Genomic DNA, 21440 nt, shown 5'->3' with positions numbered 1-21440 from the left:
GTTGGTTTCTGCTTTAGTTTTCCCCATTAAGAACAAATTAAGCTGTTTAGAGATATGATTATAGTCTCTTATGACTACTTCATACTGTACTATTGTATCATAAAGTCATTAGAATGATATGGATAGTTTTCTCGAATTGTAAAATACTTATTTTAAATATTAAACTTAGCCGGTGAATATATAAATAGCTGACGTCTCCGACGGCCCGACAGATTCCAAAAACTCGCGAGCGATCGCCATGAAGGTTGCGGATGTGCTCACAGCGCCGACTATCGGCCAGATACTGCATATACTTCTCAACCAAACCAGTTCTTCTCTGTCGGTGTCACCGACAACATTGGTTCCGCTTGCTGTAGACCTCGAGTTTTCTACCGAATTGGTGAAGTACTTAGTTTTGGTTTTATTGGCTTTCGCTGTGTTGGTTTGTTCCTTCAATAAAACTCTTGAAACCCTTTTTTTGTTTTTTGTTGATGAACTTGGCTTTCCTTTGGATTTTCTCTGGATTTTCATAATGGCTGACCCTTCTGTATATCGCAAATATGCGAAAGATTGTAACAAACGTCTTCCGAAAGCTTCTATCGACCCTCATACTGTTTGTGCTCATAGCCGGGGTAAATCCTGCCAATTAGGAGATCGGTGTGAGGAGTGTGTGGTTTTATCGCAGTTCGAGTGGTTGGAGTATGAAAAATATACTCGGAAACTCGAAAGAGATAGGGTGAGGAGAAGCTCTTCTAGATCTTTAGATTTTTCCTCTTCCCATGCCCCTGGACCTAATCCTTCTCCTGTAGTGGTAGTTTCTGAACCCCCTATTGGCACTCATGAACCTTCAATGCAGCTCTGACCGTATTCAGTCATCGGATGGCTGTTCGCCTGTTAAGCGTAAACGTGACACTGGGTCCGAGGGTCTCGTTCGGTGCGATGATTTGCATGCACATACGTTGCCGATGTCACGGCCAGTTCCGACTCCCGTTGACCCGAAGTGGAGTGTCCTTCAGGACATGCAGTTGAAACTTTCATCTTTAATGGAGGTTTATGAGCATGAACAGGTTCGTAAAGATCCTTTGCTTGCGGTTCGCTAGTCCGATAAGCGTGACTCTGGTCTTCAACCGCCTAAGCGAGATTTGTCTAGTCTTTATGACGTTAGCGCTAATGTTATCGGTGCTGTTAAACGCGACTCTGATCGTGTTCCTCGTCATTCACGTCAGTTACGTGACGTGGAACCTTGTTTTCCGCAGACTCATGGTGACGTTCAACAACTATCCCCGCAGTCTCAACGTGACGTTCGTCGGCCGACTCCGTTGCCTCGACGTGACGTTGAACGTCAGTCGCCACAGTCGGGTGTTGTTTTTCAAACTCAAGTCCTGCAGTCAGTGCAGTCCCGACGTGATGTCGAACGTAAGTCGACACAGTCTGTTGTTGTTTGTCAGCCTCAAGACTTTCAGTCTTTGCAGTCTCGACGTGACGTCGTTTCCTCAGCTGTTGCTGCGGCTCCGTCGCATATTGATATAGCTTGTCAAGCGTTGCCTCCTCGGCATGCCTCTCCGTATCGCGAGACTTTGCCGTTGTCGGATGAAGTTCCTTCGGATGAGGAAGTCGTTGATCCCCTTCCTGCTGATGTTCCTTTGGGGACTCTTTTGGAGGGGGAGGAGCCTAGGGTTGCTCAGCCCTCCCTGGACTTTAAGAAGATCATGCTTATCTTTAAGGACCTGTTTCCTGATCATTTTGTGTCTGCTGCTCCTCGTTCGCCTCCATCTGAGTTCACGCTGGGCCTAGCTTCTTCGACTCTGTCGTTCACGAAGTTAGTGCTCTCTCGCTCTTCTAAGAGAGCTTTGCGTTTGTTGGGCGACTGGTTAATGTCCAGGAGGAATTTGGGGAAGTCCGCTTTTGCTTTTCCCCCTTTCAAATTGGCTTCTCGTGCGAGCGTCTGGTATGACACGGGAGAAGTTCTCGGCTTGGGGGTGCCTGCCTCTGCCCAGGGAGACTTCTCAAGCCTCGTAGACTCTCCTCGTCGTCTGGCCATGAGACGCTCGAAAGTTTGCTGGTCCTCTTCGGATGTAGATCATCTCCTCAAAGGAATTTACCGTGTTTTTGAGGTTTTCAATTTTTTGGATTGGTCTCTGGGAGCCTTGAGTAGGAAGGTCTCGTCAGCAGACCGAGATGTCTCTGTTCAGATTATGTCGTGCATGGACAAGGCAATTAGAGATGGCTCTAATGAACTTGCTGCTACTTTCACAGCAGGGGTTCTTAAGAAAAGAGAGACTCTGTGTTCTTTTCTGTCTGCAGGTGTCACTCCCTGTCAAAGGTCAGAACTTCTCTTTGCGCCATTGTCTTCTGCCTTGTTCCCGCAGCAGCTTATTAGAGATATTGCAGCGTCTCTTGTACAGAAGGACACTCATGATTTAATGGCCACGTCTGCTCGTAAGGCTGTGCCTTCGTCTTCTTAAGTCAACAGACCTAAATTTGACACTCCAGCGACAAGGTTTATCCCGCCTTTTCGTGGCAGAGCTCCCAGTAAGGGAGGCTCTCGTACCGATAGTAAGCGAGGCAAGAAGAGAGGATCTAAATCCTCCCGTGGCAGAGTCTGACTGCCCACGTCCTCAGACAGCAGTAGGTGCCAGATTGACCAACTTCTAGCAGGCCTGGGAGAAGAGGGGTGCAGACCGGGAGTCTGTTTTGTTGCTGAAGGAGGGTTACAAAATTCCTTTTGTACGGAGACCTCCTCTAGTAAAAGATCCGATAGACCTCTCTCCCAGGTATCGAAAGGAGACAAAGAGACAGGCGTTACATCTTCAGGTGTCTCTGTTGTTAGAAAAGGGGGCAGTGGTAAAAGTCTCGGACCTTCAATCCCCAGGTTTTTACAACCGTCTCTTCCTGGTTCCGAAGAACACAGGAGGTTGGAGGCCAGTGCTGGATGTCAGTGCTCTCAACGTATTTGTTGTAAAAACAAAGTTTACGATGGAGACCACCAAATTCGTTTTGGCAGCAGTCAGAGAGGGCGACTGGATGGTCTCTCTCGACTTGCAGGATGCGTACTTCCACATTCCGATACATCCAGACTCTCAACATTATCTGAGGTTTGTGTACAGGAATGTGGTGTATCAATTCCGAGCACTGTGCTTCGGCCTCAGCCCTGCTCCTCTTGTTTTTACGAGGCTCATGAGAAATGTAGCGAAGTTCCTACATTTATCGGGGATCAGAGCCTCCCTGTATTTGGACGACTGGCTACTCAGAGCGTCGTCCCGTCATCGCTGTCTGCAGGACCTACAGTGGACTTTGGATCTTGCGAAAGAGTGGGTCCTCTTGGTGAACATGGAGAAGTCACAGCTGACTCCCTCCCAAACGATTCTCTATTTGAGGATGGAGATACAGAGTCTAGCTTTTCGGGCTTTTCCGTCTGCCAACAGGATCGAGCAGGCTTTGCTCAAAGTCCGTCTCGTGCTAGAGAAAAACCGTTGCTCTGTGAGAGACTGGATGAGCCTCCTAGGGACGCTTTCGTCTCTGGAACAGTTTATCGCTCTAGGGAGACTTCACCTACGCCCTCTCCAGTTCCACCTAGACTCCCATTGGAACAAGGAGAAAACTTTAAGAGACGGTCTCGATTCCAATCTCCGATCCAGTCAAGGCTTGCCTGGCTTGGTGGGACAGCAATATAAGACTTCGGGAAGGTCTTTCTCTGGCAGTCAAGAGCCCAAAACATGTGTTATTTTCAGACGCATCGGATTTGGGTTGGGGGGCGACTCTGGACAGTCTGGAATGCTCGGGTCTTTGGGCCACAGACCAGAGGAGCCTTCACATAAACTGCAAGGAGCTGTTAGCCGTCCATTTAGCACTGAGGAGTTTCGAGAGTCTGATTCGAAACAAGGTGGTAGAAGTGAATGCAGACAATACCACGGCCTTGGCTTACATCTCGAAGCAAGGAGGCACTCACTCCCACGCTCTTTTCGTCATCGCAAGGGACTTCCTCATCTGGTCAAAAGATCGAAACATCTCGCTTTTGACGAGGTTCGTCCAAGGGAAGTTGAATGTCTTGGCGGACTGTCTCAGTCGAAGAGGTCAGGTGATTCCTACGGAGTGGACGCTCCACAAGGATGTGTGCAAGAGCCTTTGGATGACTTGGGGTCAACCCACCATCGATCTATTTGCGACCTCACTGACAAAAAGGCTCCCGATTTATTGCTCTCCGGTCCCAGATCCAGAGATGCCTTTCTGCTGGACTGGTCTCACCTGGACGTTTATGCCTTTCCACCTTTCAAGATCCTCAACAAGGTGTTGCAAAAGTTCCCCTCTCACGAAGGGACCAGGTTGACGTTGGTTGCTCCCCTCTGGCCCGCGAGAGAGTGGTTCACAGAGGTACTTCTATGGCTGGTAGACATCCCAAGGAGTCTGCCTTTGCGGATGGATCTCTTACGACAGCCTCACGTAAAGAGACTTCATCAAAGCCTCCCCGCGCTTCGTCTGACTGCCTTCTGACTATCGAAAGACTCTCGAGAGCTCGAGGATTTTCGAAGGAGGCAGCTAGAGCGATCGCGAGGGCTAGAAGATCCTCTACCATCAAGGTCTACCAGTCGAAGTGGGAGGTACAGTGGAACCTCTACATCCGAACGTATCTACATCCGAATTTTCCAACATCCGAAGTAAAATTCGAGCAAATTTTTGACTCTACACCCGAATTTTATTTCGACACACGAAGTAAACATTACGCCATTGAGTGTCGAGTGCTCAGTTCTCTGTTCTTGTGTGTATCATGTGGTTGTCCTCTGTTTGGTCTGTTATTAACAGTGCTTATTTTCTTCCTTTTCTCACATTTCCTTTGTGATTTTACCTATAATCATGGTGCCTAAGAAGCTAAGTTTCAGTACAGGAAGAAGGCAATTCTTTCATTAGAATTGAAGCAAGAAATTATAGAAAAATATGAGAGCAGTGTGCATGTGAGTGATACTGTATGGCTAAACAATATGGCCGGAATAGGCCTATGATCTCGAGGATCATCAAGCTGAAGGCAGCCATTAAAGCAAATAACCATCGAAGGGGATCACCATTATTACAAGACATCGTAGCAATACCCTGGAAGAGATAGAGCGCCTTTTATTGATAGGGATAAAGGACAAAGAGATTGTTGGCAACGATCATTTGTGAGAAGGGCCAGCGTGATGAATAGAAAGAAAGAAAAAAGTGAAGCAAAGAAAACCAAGATAGCGTTAACAAGCTCTTTTAAATAAGACTTCTCTCTTTTTCTGTTTCTCTCTAAACATAGCATTAACATGTTCTTTAAATAAAATCTCTCTCTCTCTCTCTCTCTCTCTCTCTCTCTCTCTCTCTCTCTCTCTCTCTCTCTCTCTCTCTCTCGTTCTTCTTCGCTGTTGTAGTGTTAGATACGTCTACGTCTATTATTTTTTTTCCGAGAGAGAGAGAGAGAGAGAGAGAGAGAGAGAGAGAGAGAGAGAGAGAGAGAGAGAGATTAAACAAAAATGTATTTAGAGTACATATGATTTTTAACTGCGTCAATGAGTTGAAAAACAATTAAATGAAATTAAGAAAGTAATAACAGCTAATCTGAATTCCTTTATTAACTAAAACAAATATTGATTCAAACACACTCGTGTGCGTATGCACAAACACACACACACAGGTGCAAGAATTTTGCTACGCAGTAAAAGAGACGGTCAGGGAGGAGGTAGAGATGGTGACTGCGATAACATACCGTAACTCGTCACTGAAAGTGATGAAAATAGAAAATCAAAAGAAAAAAATGTGAAAAATATGAAATATAAAAATAAAATAAAAAAATAAATAAGCTTAGTTAGATTAAAATTTCCGTAGTGTAAGTTACGGTATGTTATCGCAGTCACCATCTCTACCTCCTCACCGATCGTGTCTCCTTGTGCGTGTGTGTGTGTGTGTTTGCGAATACGCACACGAGTGTGTTTGTATCAATATTTGTTTTAGTTAATAAAGGAATTCAGATTCTCGCTGATATTGTTTTTTTAGTTACATTTAACTGTCTTTCAACTCGTTAACGCTGGTAAAAATCATATGTACACAACACATTTTTGTTTAATCTCTCTCTCTCTCTCTCTCTCTCTCTCTCTCTCTCTCTCTCTCTCTCTCTCAGAAAAAAAAATTAATAGACGTCTCTAACACTAACAGTGAAGAAGAACGGAGAGAGAGAGAGAGAGAGAGAGAGAGAGAGAGAGAGAGAGAGAGAGAGAGAGAGAGAGAGTATTTATTTAAAGAACATGTTAACACCATGTCTACCTTCTCGCCGATCGTCCGTCTCCTCCTGGGTAGCAAATCCTACACCTGCGTTGGCCTGTCTCTAAGGTAAAGTGGCAATAAAACACATTTTTATTCATTATTTCTTTATATTTATCTTTTTTACATGCTTCTTTCATATTATGCAGTTATGTTATTGTTATGCATAATTATGTGTAGCCATTTATTAAGGATTTATTATGGGTTTTTAGGCTGAGGAACGAATTAAATGAATTACCATGTATTCTTATGGGAAAATTCGTTTCGACATCCGAACATTTTCTGCATCCGAAGTTGGTTCTGGAACGGATTAAATTCGTATGTAGAGGTTCCACTGTATTTAGAGATTGGTGCAAGTCCTCCTCTATTTCCTCTTCCAGTACCTCTGTAGCGCAGATTGCGGATTTTCTGCTATATCTGAGAAACGGTCGCTCCCTCTCTGCATCCACCATTAAGGGCTACAGAAGCATGTTGGCTTCTGTTTTCAGGCATAGAGGTTTGGATCTTTCGAATAACAAAGATCTCCAAGACCTCCTTAAGTCTTTCGAGACCTCTAAGGAGCGTCATATTTCAACCCCTGCCTGGAACTTGGACGTGGTCCTACAGTTCCTAATGTCAGACAGGTTTGAACCTTTAAATTCAGCCTCCCTGAAGGATCTTACCCTCAAGACACTTTTTTTGGTGAGCATGGCTTCGGCTAAAAGGGTCAATGAGATCAGTGCTTTTAGCAAGAACATCGGCTTTTCAACAAATAAAGCAATATGTTCTCTTCAACTTGGTTTTTTGGCCAAGAATGAACTTCCGTCTCGTCCTTGGCCTAAATCTTTTGAAATACCTAGTCTTTCTGAGATCGTAGGTAATGAAGTTGAAAGAGTGCTGTGCCCCGTTAGAGCTCTTAAGTTTTACTTATCTAGAACTAAACCGCTACGAGGTTGTTCAGAGGCTTTATGGTGCTCCATTAAAAAGCCCTCTTTGCCCATGTCTAAGAATGCGTTATCTTACTTTATTAGACTTTTAATTCGAGAGGCACATTCTCATTTAAGTGAGAAGGATCGTAGTTTGCTTAAGGTCTAGGCTCACGAAGTTAGAGCGATAGCGACTTCGGTGGCATTTAAGCAAAATAGATCCCTTAAAAGTATTATGGACGCGACCTTTTGGAGGAGCAAGTCGGTGTTCGCTTCATTTTACTTGAAAGACGTCCAGACTCTTTATGAGGACTGCTACACACTGGGTCCATTCGTAACAGCGAGTGCAGTAGTGGGTGAGGGTTCTACTACTACATTCCCTTAATCCCAATATCCTTTTAATCTACTCTTGAAATTTTTAATCTTGTTTTGGGTTGTACGGAAGACTAAGAAGTCTTTCGCAATCTTTTTGATTTGGCGGGTGGTCAAAATGTTGTTTCTTGAGAGCGCCCAGATTAAGGGTATTGATGAGGTCCTGTTATAGGGGTGTTCGCCCTGGATATAGCAGCTCCTGGGAGTCTTTCAGCATCCTGAGAGGATGGCTGGGCTTCGTGAGGATAGCGGACTAATGAGGCAAAGTAATCATCAGAGTCAGCTTCCTTACCAGGTACCTATACTTAAGTTTGTTTTTGTGAATATTGGTCAAAAACTCTTGAGCATATACGCCTTTATTGTTTTAATATTGGTCTCTACCCACCACCATGGGTGTGAATCAGCTATTTATATATTCACCGGCTAAGTTTAATATTTAAAAATTATATTTTTCTTATAAAATAAATTTTTGAATATACTTACCCAGTGAATATATAATATTAAAGGTCCTCCCTTCCTCCCCGATAGAGACCCTACGGACTGAGCAGAACTGGTTTGGTTGAGAAGTATATGCAGTATCTGGCCGATAGTCGGCGCTGGTGGGCACACCCGCAACCTTCATGGCGATCGCTCGTGAGTTTTTGGAATCTGTCGGGCCGTCGGAGACGTCAGCTATTTATATATTCACCGGGTAAGTATATTCAAAAATTTATTTTATAAGGAAAATATCATTTTAATTTATTTTTTTTTTTTTTCAGTTTAGTGGCCACGTGACACACGGAAAACCTGTGGAGATATCATGGATATATTTAACAGCTATGACTTGCAACCTTCTCTGCTGGATGTTTTCAAGTATAGTACCACTAGTCATGGCTGCAAAGGTTTCAAATGATTTTAAAGTACTTAATAAGGTAGGAATTTTATTTCTTATTATAAGTACCTAATAAGGTAAGTTTTTTCAGGTTTTATACTAGAAAGTATTAAATCTAGATTAAGTTTATTTTATGAGATGTGTTTAATATTTACCTAGTAAGTTTAGTTAGTAATTAGGACATGGTTAATTATGGTTTACACATACATAACCTTTAATGCATCCCATCGCTGTGAATGGTAATTTAACCTAAATTTTTTTTCCAGAATGCTAATTTAATTGATTATTTCCATGGATCTCATGGACATGACGCTGAATTTCAACCAATAAAAATTGACTTATAACAAATAATGATTTAATATTGGTTAGATTTACATAGACTACAAAAAACTTTGTATCTTAGCCTTGAGATAAAAGACTTTCAAGTACGTGTAATAGCATTCAAAATTATATAACACCAAATACACAGAAGCCTTTAAAGTTATATAAGGCCAAATACAGAACAACACCTGATAGACTTTTGTATGATATACATCAACGGCCTCAGTCTCAGTTCATTCTCCTTCCTGTGTTATTATGTTATTTTCCTTAGTAAAATAAATTTTTGAATATACTTACCCGATGATCATGTAGCTGTCAACTCTGTTGCCCGACAGAAAAATCTAAGGTCGGGATACGCCAGCGATCGCTATACAGGTGGGGGTGTACACAACAGCGTCATCTGTCGAGTAGGTACTCAGGTACTTCTTGTCAACAAGAACTCAATTTTCTCCTCGGTCCACTGGTTCTCTATGGGGAGGAAGGGAGGGTCCTTAAATTCATGATCATCGGGTAAGTATATTAAAAAATTTATTTTACTAAGGAAAATAACATTTTTCAATATTAATCTTACCCGATGATCATGTAGCTGATTCACACCCAGGGGGGTGGGTGGAGACCAGCATACATGTTAACATTAGAAGCTAAGTATCCCGTATTTCATTTTAGCAGTTATTCAAAATAACAAACATAAAATAAATAAGTACCTGGTAAGGAAGTCGACTTGAACCATTACTCTGCCTTTTTAAGTACGTCTTCCTTACTGAGCCTAGCGATCTCTTAGGATGCTGAGCGACTCCTAGGTGCTGAAGTATGAAGGGCTGCAACCCATACTAAAGGACCTCATCACAACCTCTAATCTAGGCGCTTCTCAAGAAAGAATTTGACCACCCGCCAAATCAACCAGGATGCGGAAGGCTTCTTAGCCTTCCGTACAACCCAAAAAACAACAATAAAAAGCATTTCAAGAGAAAGATTAAAAAAGGTTATGGGATTATGGGAATGTAGTGGTTGAGCCCTCACCTACTACTGCACTCGCTGCTACGAATGGTCCCAGGGTGTAGCAGTTCTCGTAAAGAGACTGGACATCTTTGAGGTAAAATGATGCGAACACTGACTTGCTTCTCCAATAGGTTGCATCCATAACACTCTGCAGAGAACGGTTCTGTTTGAAGGCCACTGAAGTAGCGACAGCTCTAACTTCATGTGTCCTTACCTTCAGCAAAGCATGGTCTTCTTCCTTCAGATGAGAATGGGCCTCTCTAATCAAAAGCCTGATGTAATAAGAAACTGCGTTCTTAGACATCGGTAAAGCAGGTTTCTTGATAGAACACCATAAAGCTTCTGATTGTCCTCGTAATGGCTTTGTACGTCTTAAATAGTACTTAAGAGCTCTTACTGGGCAAAGTACTCTCTCTTGTTCGTTACCAACCAAGTTGGACAGGCTTGGGATCTCGAACGACTTGGGCCAAGGACGAGAAGGAAGCTCGTTTTTAGCTAAAAAACCAAGCTGCAAGGAACATGTAGCCGTTTCAGATGTAAAACCTATGTTCCTGCTGAAGGCGTGAATCTCACTGACTCTTTTAGCTGTTGCTAGGCAAACGAGGAAAAGAGTCTTTAATGTGAGATCCTTAAAAGAGGCTGATTGAAGCGGTTCGAACCTTGCTGACATCAGGAACCTTAAAACCACGTCTAGGTTCCAGCCTGGTGTGGCTAACCGACGCTCCTTTGAGGTCTCAAAAGACTTAAGGAGGTCCTGTAGATCTTTGTTGGTGGAAAGATCTAAGCCTCTGTGGCGGAAGACCGCTGCCAACATGCTTCTGTAACCTTTGATCGTAGGAGCTGATAGGGATCTTACATTCCTTAGATGTAAAAGGAAGTCAGCTATCTGCGTTACAGAGGTACTGGTTGAGGAAACTGCATTCGCCTTGCACCAGCTTCGGAAGACTTCCCATTTTGACTGGTAGACCTTGAGAGTGGATGTCCTCCTTGCTCTGGCAATCGCTCTGGCTGCCTCCTTCGAAAAGCCTCTAGCTCTTGAGAGTCTTTCGATAGTCTGAAGGCAGTCAGACGAAGAGCGTGGAGGCTTGGGTGTACCTTCTTTACGTGCGGCTGACGCAGAAGTTCCACTCTTAGAGGAAGAGTCCTGGGAACGTCCACTAGCCATTGCAGTACCTCGGTGAACCATTCTCTCGCGGGCCAGAGGGGAGCAACCAACGTCAACCGTGTCCCTTCGTGAGAGGCGAACTTCTGCAGTACCTTGTTGACAATCTTGAACGGAGGGAACGCATACAGGTCTAGATGGGACCAATCCAGAAGAAAGGCATCTACGTGAACTGCTGCTGGGTCCGGAATCGGTGAACAATAAATCGGGAGCCTCTTGGTCATCGAGGTAGCGAATAGATCTATGGTGGGCTGACCCCACAGGGCCCATAGTCTGCTGCAAACATTCTTGTGAAGGGTCCACTCTGTGGGGATGACCTGACCCTTCCGGCTGAGGCGATCTGCCATGACATTCATGTCGCCTTGAATGAACCTCGTTACCAGCGAAATCTTTCGATCTCTTGACCAAGTGAGGAGGTCCCTTGCGATCTCGAACAACTTCCTCGAATGAGTCCCTCCTTGCTTGGAGATGTACGCCAAGGCTGTGGTGTTGTCGGAGTTCACCTCCACCACCTTGCCTAGATGGAGGGACTTGAAGTTTATCAAGGCCAGATGAACTGCCAATAGCTCCTTGCAGTTGATGTGAAGTGTTCTTTGCTCCTGATTCCACGTGCCCGAGCATTCCTGTCCGTCCAGTGTCGCACCCCAGCCCGTGTCCGATGCGTCCGAGAAGAGAAGGTGGTCGGGGGTCTGAACAGCCAATGGTAGACCTTCCTTGAGAAGAATGCTGTTCTTCCACCACGTCAGTGCAGACCTCATCTCTTCGGATGTAGGAACTGAGACCGCTTCTAGCGTCATGTCCTTTCTCCAGTGAGCAGCTAGATGATACTGAAGGGGGCGGAGGTGGAGTCTCCCTAACTCGATGAACTGGGCCAGCGATGAAAGTGTCCCTGTTAGACTCATCCACTGCCTGACTGAACATCGGTTCCTTCTCAGCATGCTCTGGATGCATTCTTGGGCTTGACTGATCCTGGGGGCCGACGGAAAAGCCCGAAAAGCTCGACTCTGAATCTCCATACCTAGATAGACAATGGTTTGGGATGGGACGAGTTGGGACTTCTCTATATTGACCAGGAGACCCAATTCCTTGGTCAGATCCAAAGTCCATCTGAGATTCTCCAGACAGCGACGACTTGACGGAGCTCTTAAAAGCCAGTCGTCCAAATAGAGGGAGGCTCTGATGTCTGCCAAGTGAAGGAATTTGGCAATATTCCTCATCAGTTTGGTAAACACAAGAGGTGCCGTGCTTAGGCCAAAGCACAGGGCTTGGAACTGGTACACGACCTTTCCAAAGACAAACCTTAGGAAAGGTTGGGAGTCTGGATGGACGGGGACATGAAAGTACGCGTCTTTTAGGTCCAACGAGACCATCCAGTCTTCCTTCCTGACCGATGCTAGGACCGACTTCGTCGTCTCCATTGTGAACGTCTGCTTGGTGACAAAAGCATTGAGAGCACTGACGTCCAGCACCGGTCTCCAACCTCCTGTCTTCTTCGCTACCAGGAAGAGACGGTTGTAGAAGCCCGGGGATTGATGGTCCCGGACTATGACTACCACTCCCTTTTGTAGCAAGAGAGACACCTCTTGTTGCAACGCTAGCCTCTTGTCCTTCTCCTTGTAGTTGGGAGAGAGGTTGATGGGAGAAGTTGCTAGAGGGGGACTGCGGCAGAACGGAATCCTGTACCCCTCCCTTAGCAACTTCACAGACTGAGCGTCTGCACCTCTGTTCTCCCAAGCCTGCCAGAAGTTCTTGAGCCTGGCTCCCACTGCTGTCTGGAGAGGTAGGCAGTCAAATTCTGCCTTTTGAGGACTTGGAACCCTTCTTCGATTTGCCGCGATGACTGTCGGCACGGGTACCTCCTCTGCTGGAGGTTCTGCCACGAAAGGGCGGGATGAACCTAGACGCTGGTGTGTCCATCCTAGGTCTAGGCACGGAAGGTAAAGCTTTGGCCTTACGTGCGGAGGACGCCACCAGGTCATGGGTATCCTTCTGGATCAACGAGGCAGCCATCCCCTTGATCAGCTCTTCCGGAAAGAGACACTTGGAAAGCGGAGCAAACAACAACTCCGACTTCTGGCATGGAGTGATCCCAGCAGACAAGGAGCAAAGATGGGCTCTCTTCTTAAGCACTCCAGACACGTACGAAGCCGCAAGTTCACCAGACCCATCCCGAATGGCTTTGTCCATGCTAGACATGATAAGCATGGCAGAGTCCTTATCCGAAGGGGAAGTCTTTCTGCTTAACGCCCCCAAACACCAGTCGAGGAAGTTGAAGATCTCAAAAGCACGAAAAACTCCCTTCAACAGATGGTCCATGTCAGAGAAGGACCAGCAAATCTTGGAGCGTCTCATAGCCAGCCTGCGGGGAGAGTCAACCAGACTTGAGAAGTCGCCTTGGGCAGAGGCAGGAACTCCCAAGCCGGGTTCCTCTCCCGTGGCATACCAGACGCTAGATTTGGAAGCAAGCTTGGTAGGCAGAAAGATGAAAGCAGTCTTTCCCAGTTGCTTCTTGGACTGCAACCACTCTCCCATAACCCTCAAAGCTCTCTTGGATGAGCGTGCGAGTACGAGTTTCGTGAAGGCAGGAGCTGCTGACTGCATGCCTAAAGCGAACTCGGAGGGAGGTGAGCGCGGGGTTGCAGACACAAACTGTTCCAGATACAACTCCCTGAACAGGGCAAGGACTTTCCTAAAGTCTAAGGAGGGAGGCGTAGACTTGGGTTCTTCTAAGTCGGAGTGCGGATCGTCCAAATGCGCAGCTTCGTCGTCATCAGATACTCCATCATCCGAATGCTGAGGAGGAAGTGGCAAAGGTGGAGCAGAAAGCTGAACGGCTGAGTCCGGCAGCACGGGTGCATGCGTAGCTGCGGATCCAACATCATGCCGCTGCTGGTCAGTCTGCGAGCTGGCAACAACAAAAGCGGAGTGCTGGTGCGTGGGAGGGACTGCCGTGGGTTGCGGAGCATGCCGCATTGCGTCAAAACACGGCAGCTTGACAGCACCTTCCCACTGCTGATGCGGTAGCTCACGCATGTCAACGGAGGGTGCAGCATGAACATGCGTCTGGCAGGGTCGACTGCGCATCGGTGGTGGAGCTCTCACAGGTGGAGTGTGGGAGCAGGCAGCTGCAGTATCTGCTGAGCGCACAACCGTGGCAGGTTGTAGGTTAACAGGTGCAGTGTCAACCTTCTCAGCACGATACTCCTGCATGAAGGAAGCAAGCTGAGACCTCATCGTCTGCAGCATGGACCACTTAGGGTCTACCGTGGTTGGTGCGGCAATAGACGGAGTAGTTGCCTGCTGCGGAACCACTCTACCTCTCTTGGGAGGTGTGCAGTCTTCGGAAGACTGCGGCGAGTCCGAACTGACCCAGTGGCTACACCTGGGCCGTTGGACTCGCTCGGAAGGGACCTTACGCTTGAGAGGTCGTGAGACCTTGGTCCAACGTTTCTTCCTAGAAACTTCTTCCACAGACGAGGAATGATAGGGCTCATTCGTCTGTTTGTGGATGGGACGATCTCTGACAGATACGTCCGCAACCACTGAGGGTACATCCGTACGCTGATCAAGGCCTGTCGAACCCTTTGGTCCTTCGACATTGCTTCTCCCCTGGGCTTGGGAGCTTGCAAGAGGTCCCGGACTGGGAGGACGACTGGCACGAACAGATGTACCCTCATGTGCAACACTGACACTGACACTTTTCACTTCACTTGCACTCACTACACTTCCCACTGCACTTTGCGTTTTCAACTCTTTGACATCGGCCAAAAGTTGATTCCGGTCATTAGCTAATGACTCCACTCTGTCACCAAGAGCCTGAATGGCACGCATCATGTCCGCCATGGAGGGTTGAGCACTAGTAGCAGGGTCGGGAGTCACCACTACAGGGGAAGGAGTAGGTTGAGGGGCATGGGGAGAGGAAAAATCAAACGAGCGAGAAGAACTCCTCCTGATCCTATCCTTCTCTAGCCTACGTGCATTCTTTAGGAATTCGTTAAAATCGAATTCCGAAAGCCCAGCGCATTCCTCACATCGATCTTCCAATTGACAGGATTTACCCCTACAATTGGAACAAACGGTGTGAGGATCTATGGAGGCCTTCGGAAGACGCCTAGAACAAGCCCTAACGCTACACTGCCTGTACTTAGGGACTTGAGAATGGTCAGACATCTTGAATTCTTGAATTAGCCAAGGGGGAAATCCAAAATCTAGCAAAGTTCATTAACAATTAATCCAAATCTAATCAAAAAGCTTGATAAGCTAATGATAATAGTTCCTGAATAGCGAAAGCTAAAATCTAGAGCGAATACATCACCAAAATCGTGAAAAACAACTCCAGAAACAACAGCGTATCCAAGTAGGTCTTGCCGGTGGCACGACAGAGGAAAAATTGAGTTCTTGTTGACAAGAAGTACCTGAGTACCTACTCGACAGATGGCGCTGTTGTGTACACCCCCACCTGTATAGCGATCGCTGGCGTATCCCGACCTTAGATTTTTCTGTCGGGCAACAGAGTTGACAGCTACATGATCATCGGGTAAGATTAATATTGAAAATGACTATGTATGCTGTGCTATATTTCCTCTTATATATCTAACTGCTTACATTTTATGTCTTCAGGCAAGGTTCATTCACTCTTATATAATTTTGAGTTCTCTGGTATATCAATCTTATTCTGTATAATTATAAATACTACAAAAATACAATTGGGCTGTAGCTTAGCTAGTAATGCTAATAATGAGGAATTTGTTATCCTTCCTACAAATAGTAACATTTGCGATGTCAAAACCATGAACATTAAGGGCTGACTGTACTGTGCAGATTTGCAAAAAAATTAAATAGTGGACCATATTTGAAGATGGTTGCAGGCATACCATCAACTAGTCTGCTTGTATTCAGCAAGCATTCTGCAAAATATCACATAGAAGACAAATACTTGTAAACACCTAACGGTAGTTGCAAATAAGGCTTTATATGGTGATTGTTACCACCAAAGTCATGGAAACGGTAATTTTGTCAAAATCATCGGCAGATCGCATTCATGAAAGTCGTGTATGTGTGGTTCATACCTCGGTAATATAAAAAGAATGTGTTAGAAAAAAATAAGTACTGTGCTGTTGTAGACTTACTAGGCATTTCTCGACGCTTTCAGTTTATGTAACTTGACGTCCATGATACTGAATTTGGATATATTCTTTATTTCAAAAGATTTGACTATCCAGAATTCTTTGTAACTAACACTTTTATCACTCAAAAAGTTTTATTCCTTAGTAATGAAAATTAAATTAGCGATAAATCAATGGAAAAAGATATTGAAATTCTTCATGTTAGTTGGAAAATATTTCCTAAAGTTCTATTGATGTTTGCTGAAATATTTCTTTTTGTAATGATAATTATAACCCGAGGAGAAGGTTTACATAAATGAAATAGAACCTCTGCAAATGAAAAATTTGTTCCTGGAGTACATATTATACTTTGTAAAACCTGCATTAAGTAATATGTTAGGGTATTGGGAAATTTGGAAGCCACATTAAGGGAGAAATACTATTGCTCAAAATAAGAAGTGTTTTTGAAGCACATTATTAGTAGGTAAATCCTAGAATAGATTTCAAAATATGTAAATGTATGGACAAGAAAAGAGATTGATGATGCCTTTTATGATAGTATCCACACTATTTTTATAAACTGTAAACCCTGTCATAAGTCAGATTTTTTAAATATAAAGAAAGAAATTGAAAAAACTGGTTTTAGTAGCATTGAAGAAGAGGATAGTAAATATAAATTCTTTAATGAACGGCTCTTAAGGGTTGCATGCAAACACTTGTCCATGTGACCTTTTAATGGAAATTTGGGAAGGGAGTGTAACAATAATTTGTGTATGAGGAGTAGACCTAAACACAGTTCAGTGACACATTTGAGAGAAGTGTATCTGGGAAGTCTAATAGTAAATAAGATTACTAAATCACAAATCAACAAAACAAGAGGTTTTTATGTTTACCACTGATTGTAGTCTTGACACTTAGATACAATGAAGTACACACAACAGAAAAATGTAAAATGTAGATTACAGTATACAACATCATGCCATGCAAACGTATGCAGGTCATAGGAAACTGAAGAAATGTAGGGCATAACCTTTAAGACTGGAAACTAAACTCTTTAGAGAAAGGCTACTTTAAACAGTGATAGAAAATCCCTAATCGTGGTAGCAGGGTAGAAAAAAATTGCCAAACGGGTGAGATGATTTATCATGATTATCTTTTTTAGTTCTCAAACTTGCAGACTTCATCTCCACCTTGCTAGTGAACAAAGGCTAATTTTCTCTCCAAGTAGAACTGTTTCCTGTACGTTTAATGTATCCTTTCATGCAAGTGATGTGCATTGATTTTAGGTTTTGTTTTAATTTCTCCAGTGAGATGATAAAGATGGGGTTTTGATGTGTAAAGTGTAATATAATGCTGTAAAATATTGTGGCAAATAATAACACAGCAACTTTTTGGACCAAGGGTTCAGTCTTAACTATCGTACTTTTGAATTTTCAGGTCGGAAGCACTTTGCACGCAAGACCATTTGTATACCAGCTGACGCCTCAACAAGACATAGACTCATTTCTTTTGTATGTGACGAGCCTCCGTCTGAAAGCAAAGATTTTATGGATTCCAATCCGAACGTACTTCTTAGTTTCATTTTTGATGTTACTGGTGATGTTTACCATGGTGCTCGGATATTTATATTTTTAAATTGATATTGTATAGAATATTATTGTTATACATTTTATTGTAATCTCTCATTACTAGCAGGTTCCATGAGGCCACATTATTGATATTTTTAGTAATAAGTAGATTATGGGTATTTCTATCACTTAGGAATATTTTCCTTTGGGGACTGTTTACAGTAATGTGTTTCATTTTAATAGGTGGAATTTATATTAAATTCATGAGAATTTTGTTCCCTTTACTTGTTAGTAATGAGGAATTACCATAGTACAGTATTTATCTAAAGTGTAGCATAGCCAAAATATTTTTTCTAAAGCACATTGAAATTTATTAATGCCTATTCAGTACTACGCATAAATTTTGTGCACAAATTCAAATGAAACTTTTATTGTGCCCGGTTTTCATAAATATTCAAAACCATGTCTGTGTCCTTCCATTGCAGATTAATTATATGGTCTCAAATTTGGCAGGATTTACTTATACAGTAACATCAGAACCTCAAAACAGAAAGTGGAAATGCTAGATACTTAACTAAGGAAAACTTAAAAGATGTTCCAGAACTAAGTGGTATGATTGTATTTCAGGGTCTTTATTAGCCAATAACATATTCCTTAACACCAAATTAAGAAGTGGAATACAGTATTGGAATTTTTGGATCTTCGTCAGGCATGTATCTTCCCCAATTTCAGGGTAAGAAGAGGAATTATTATAGTTTTGGTTACAATATTTATAATTACGTATTTCAGAGCAAGGAATTGAATGAACATATTTTAAACCCTCCAGTATCTTGCTTTATCTCAGAGCAAAAACTGGAAGGATTTTATTATGGAATTTCATTACTTAACAGCTTTTCTTATCTCATAGCAAAATGTCATACGATCTTTTTCTTTTCATGTTCTTTATAAGCCAGTGTATGGAAAGACATAGTTTTCAATATTAAACTTACCCGATAATCATGTAGCTGTCAACTCCGTTGCCCGACAGAATTCTACGGGAGGGATACGCCAGCTATCACTATACTAGAAGGGGGTGTACTCACAAGCGCCACCTGTGGCCAGGTACTACAGTACTTGTTGTTGACGCCACCTCACTTTTTCCTCTGTCGTGCTTCCGGCAAGACGTTCTTGGATACGCTTATGATTTTGGAGTATTGTTCACGGTTTGGTGAAGTATTTCTCTAAAATTTGCAGCTATTCGCTATACTAGAAACTTCTATATTAGCTTAGTTAGCTTTTGGAATTAATTTAATTATGGTGACGAAGAGAGTATGAACTCTCTTTCACCTTTAAATGGCCGACCCTTCCCTTTGACGGAAGTGTTGGTGTCTAAGAGAGTATAGACTCTTTCTTAATTTTGCTTAACAAAAGTTATAGATTTATTTTATATCTCTCCGCCTTTTATAGGCCTCTTCGATTAACTTCCTTTTATTATAAAATTATTAAAATTAATTTTTATATATTCGACCTTTCCTAATGGTAGGCGGTCTTTTCTTGTACCGAAGTTAATTAACATTGAGCCCGTCATTTCGGTTTTACCTGTTAACATATTATGCTATTTTAATGTTTTTGAAAGAATTTCTTTGATAGTCTCGTACTGTTTTCAAAGTTGAACTAACGTTTTGTTTTGTCTCTGCAGTTGTTGACGTTTCAGAACGTTCAACTTGCGCTCTATCGTTACGATAGAGAGAGAATTTTCACGGTGTCACGTTGCAGTAAGAGTAACCGTGTCTAGCGTTTTGTTCATTCTTTCTTAACTTAATGGTTTTAATTCTACAAAGGAACTTTTCATTTTGGGAAATTTTTTCCTTTAACAATAATATGTTTTAACGATATATATGATTGGGCTCTTCTCTCAGGTTCTAAGTCAAGAGAGAGAGAGAGAGAGAGAGAGAGATAGAGACGGAGGGAGAAAGAGGAGGATAAACGTTTCGTTCAAGCGAGTAACGTTGTTATCGTTTTTGCTCTTCTCCCTAGTCTCTTTAGGGGAAGAAGGTAAACGTTTCTAGAGTTTTTCTTGTTCTCAAGCTTTATGCGGTGAGAGATTTTAAACGTAGTTTATTTGATCTAGTGTTTAGTCTCTTTCCAGCCACTGAATTATTTATCTTTCATTAGATTTTTCTGTTACATTGTAATTCTGTTTTCGCAATTACTAACTTTTGAGAAAGGATAGAATTGCGTGTTTCAGGTACAAACCACTTAAAGTTTCGAGTTCAGTGAAATAAGTGCAAACAGAAAATCAAAAGTGATAAGTGATTAGCGCAAAGTGTGTCAGTGTTGTGCGTGAGGGTACTTCTGTGCGTGCCAGTCGTCCTCCCAGTCCGGGACCTCTTGCAAGCTCCCAAGCCCAGGGGAGAAGCAATGTCGAAGGGCAAAAGGGTTCGGCAGGCCTTGATCGGCGCACAGAAGTATCCTCGGTGGTTGCGGGCGTGTCTTAAGAGACCGTCACTCCCACCCGCAGACGATTGAGCCCTTATTTTGCTCGTCTGCAGAAGAAATTTCGGGGAGAAAACGCTGGTCTCAGGTCTCAAGACCTCTTAAACGTAAAGTCCAGACCTATGCCAGACGTACGAAGTTAGAGTTCAACAACCCGGATGCAGTCATTGGGTTAGCTCTGACTCTCCTCAGTCTCAGGTGACTGCACACCTCCTAAGAGAGGTAAGGCGATGCCACAACAGACCTTATCGTCTGTTGATCCCAAGACGACTTTGCTGCAGTCCATGCAGTCGCAGCTTGGGGTCTTAATGCGTGAGTTGCCAGTTACCAGCGGTGTGCAGCAACCTCCGCCTCCTCCTGCGAGAGCTCCGCCTCACCGCAGTCCAGTCTGCCAGGCGTACGAAGTTGAGGTTCCTCAGGCTACCTCTCCGCGTTCTGAGTTGCCAGTTACCAGCGTTGTGCAGCAACCTTAACCTTCCTTAAGGCAACCTCAGCAATGGGAGCAGGAGTCTTATGCCTTTCTTCCTCCGCTTCCGCTTGCGGTTCCACCAGCGAGGCAACAATCTCTTGAGGTACGACAACCTCTTCCATCAATGAGGCAGCCACCTCAGCACTCGCTGCAGCTTAGGCTAGCTCCTCAGGAACCTCAACTCGCGAGACAAGAACTGCGTTCTGCGCAGCCGCTATCTCAACTCTCGCAGCTCACACCTCAGGAACCTTAACTCGTTCCTCAGGAACCTGCTACTGCGCATCCGCAACCCTTACAGCAAGCGCAACTCTTGAGGCAGCAACCTCATGCTATGAGTCAGCCACCTCAACGCATGCATCTGCCACTTTCTCCTCAACTTGAGAAATAACAAATGACAATAATAACACCTCATTACTTTCATAACTTGCATTTGTAATCATATTCATGTATGCCTACACAAACATTATGATAATGGAGGTTATTTGTCTTACTTATATAAAAATATCTATGTATTCCTTGCAATATATTTTTAACAATATCGCAAAATATGGCAAAAATATCTTCAAAACAAAAATGAATCATGAGTTATGAATGTAAGGTAAATATTATGTTGATATTAAAACCCCATGCAAGCATGCATGAAGCACTCTAGCACTAGTCATGGAATTTCTGAGAAATGTTAAACGCCATGCAACACGCTCTGCTTACCTTACAGCATGCTCTACATACAGCATGCTCTGCATACAGCATGCTCTGCATACAGCATGCTCTGCTTACAGCATGCTCTGCATTCAGCATGCTCTGCATACAACATGCTCTACATACAGCATGCTCTGCATACAACATGCTCTTCATACAGCATGCTCTGCATTCAGCATGCTCTGCATACAACATGCTCTGCATACAGCATGCTCTGCATACAACATGCTCTACATACAGCA

The 21440-nt window shown here is 43.7% G+C and overlaps 1 protein-coding gene across 2 annotated transcripts in view; it reads left to right on the top strand.

The window, feature by feature from the left end:
* LOC137656817 (uncharacterized) overlaps positions 1–17916 on the top strand; it is a 50637-nt gene extending 32721 nt beyond the window's left edge. For both annotated transcript variants that reach the window (XM_068391129.1, XM_068391128.1), the window contains 2 exons: positions 8288–8440; positions 17425–17916. In XM_068391129.1, coding sequence (XP_068247230.1) covers positions 8288–8440; positions 17425–17622 — 351 coding nt within the window. In that variant the 3' untranslated portion in view covers positions 17623–17916. The remainder of the gene's footprint in view (positions 1–8287; positions 8441–17424) is intronic.
* Positions 17917–21440: the final 3524 nt, after the last annotated feature.

The sequence above is a fragment of the Palaemon carinicauda genome, chromosome 17 (assembly GCF_036898095.1).
Source record: "Palaemon carinicauda isolate YSFRI2023 chromosome 17, ASM3689809v2, whole genome shotgun sequence".
Lineage (NCBI taxonomy): Eukaryota > Metazoa > Arthropoda > Malacostraca > Decapoda > Palaemonidae > Palaemon > Palaemon carinicauda.
Note: the sequence above shows the minus strand (reverse complement) of the source record. Positions and strands in the feature narration are given on the sequence as shown.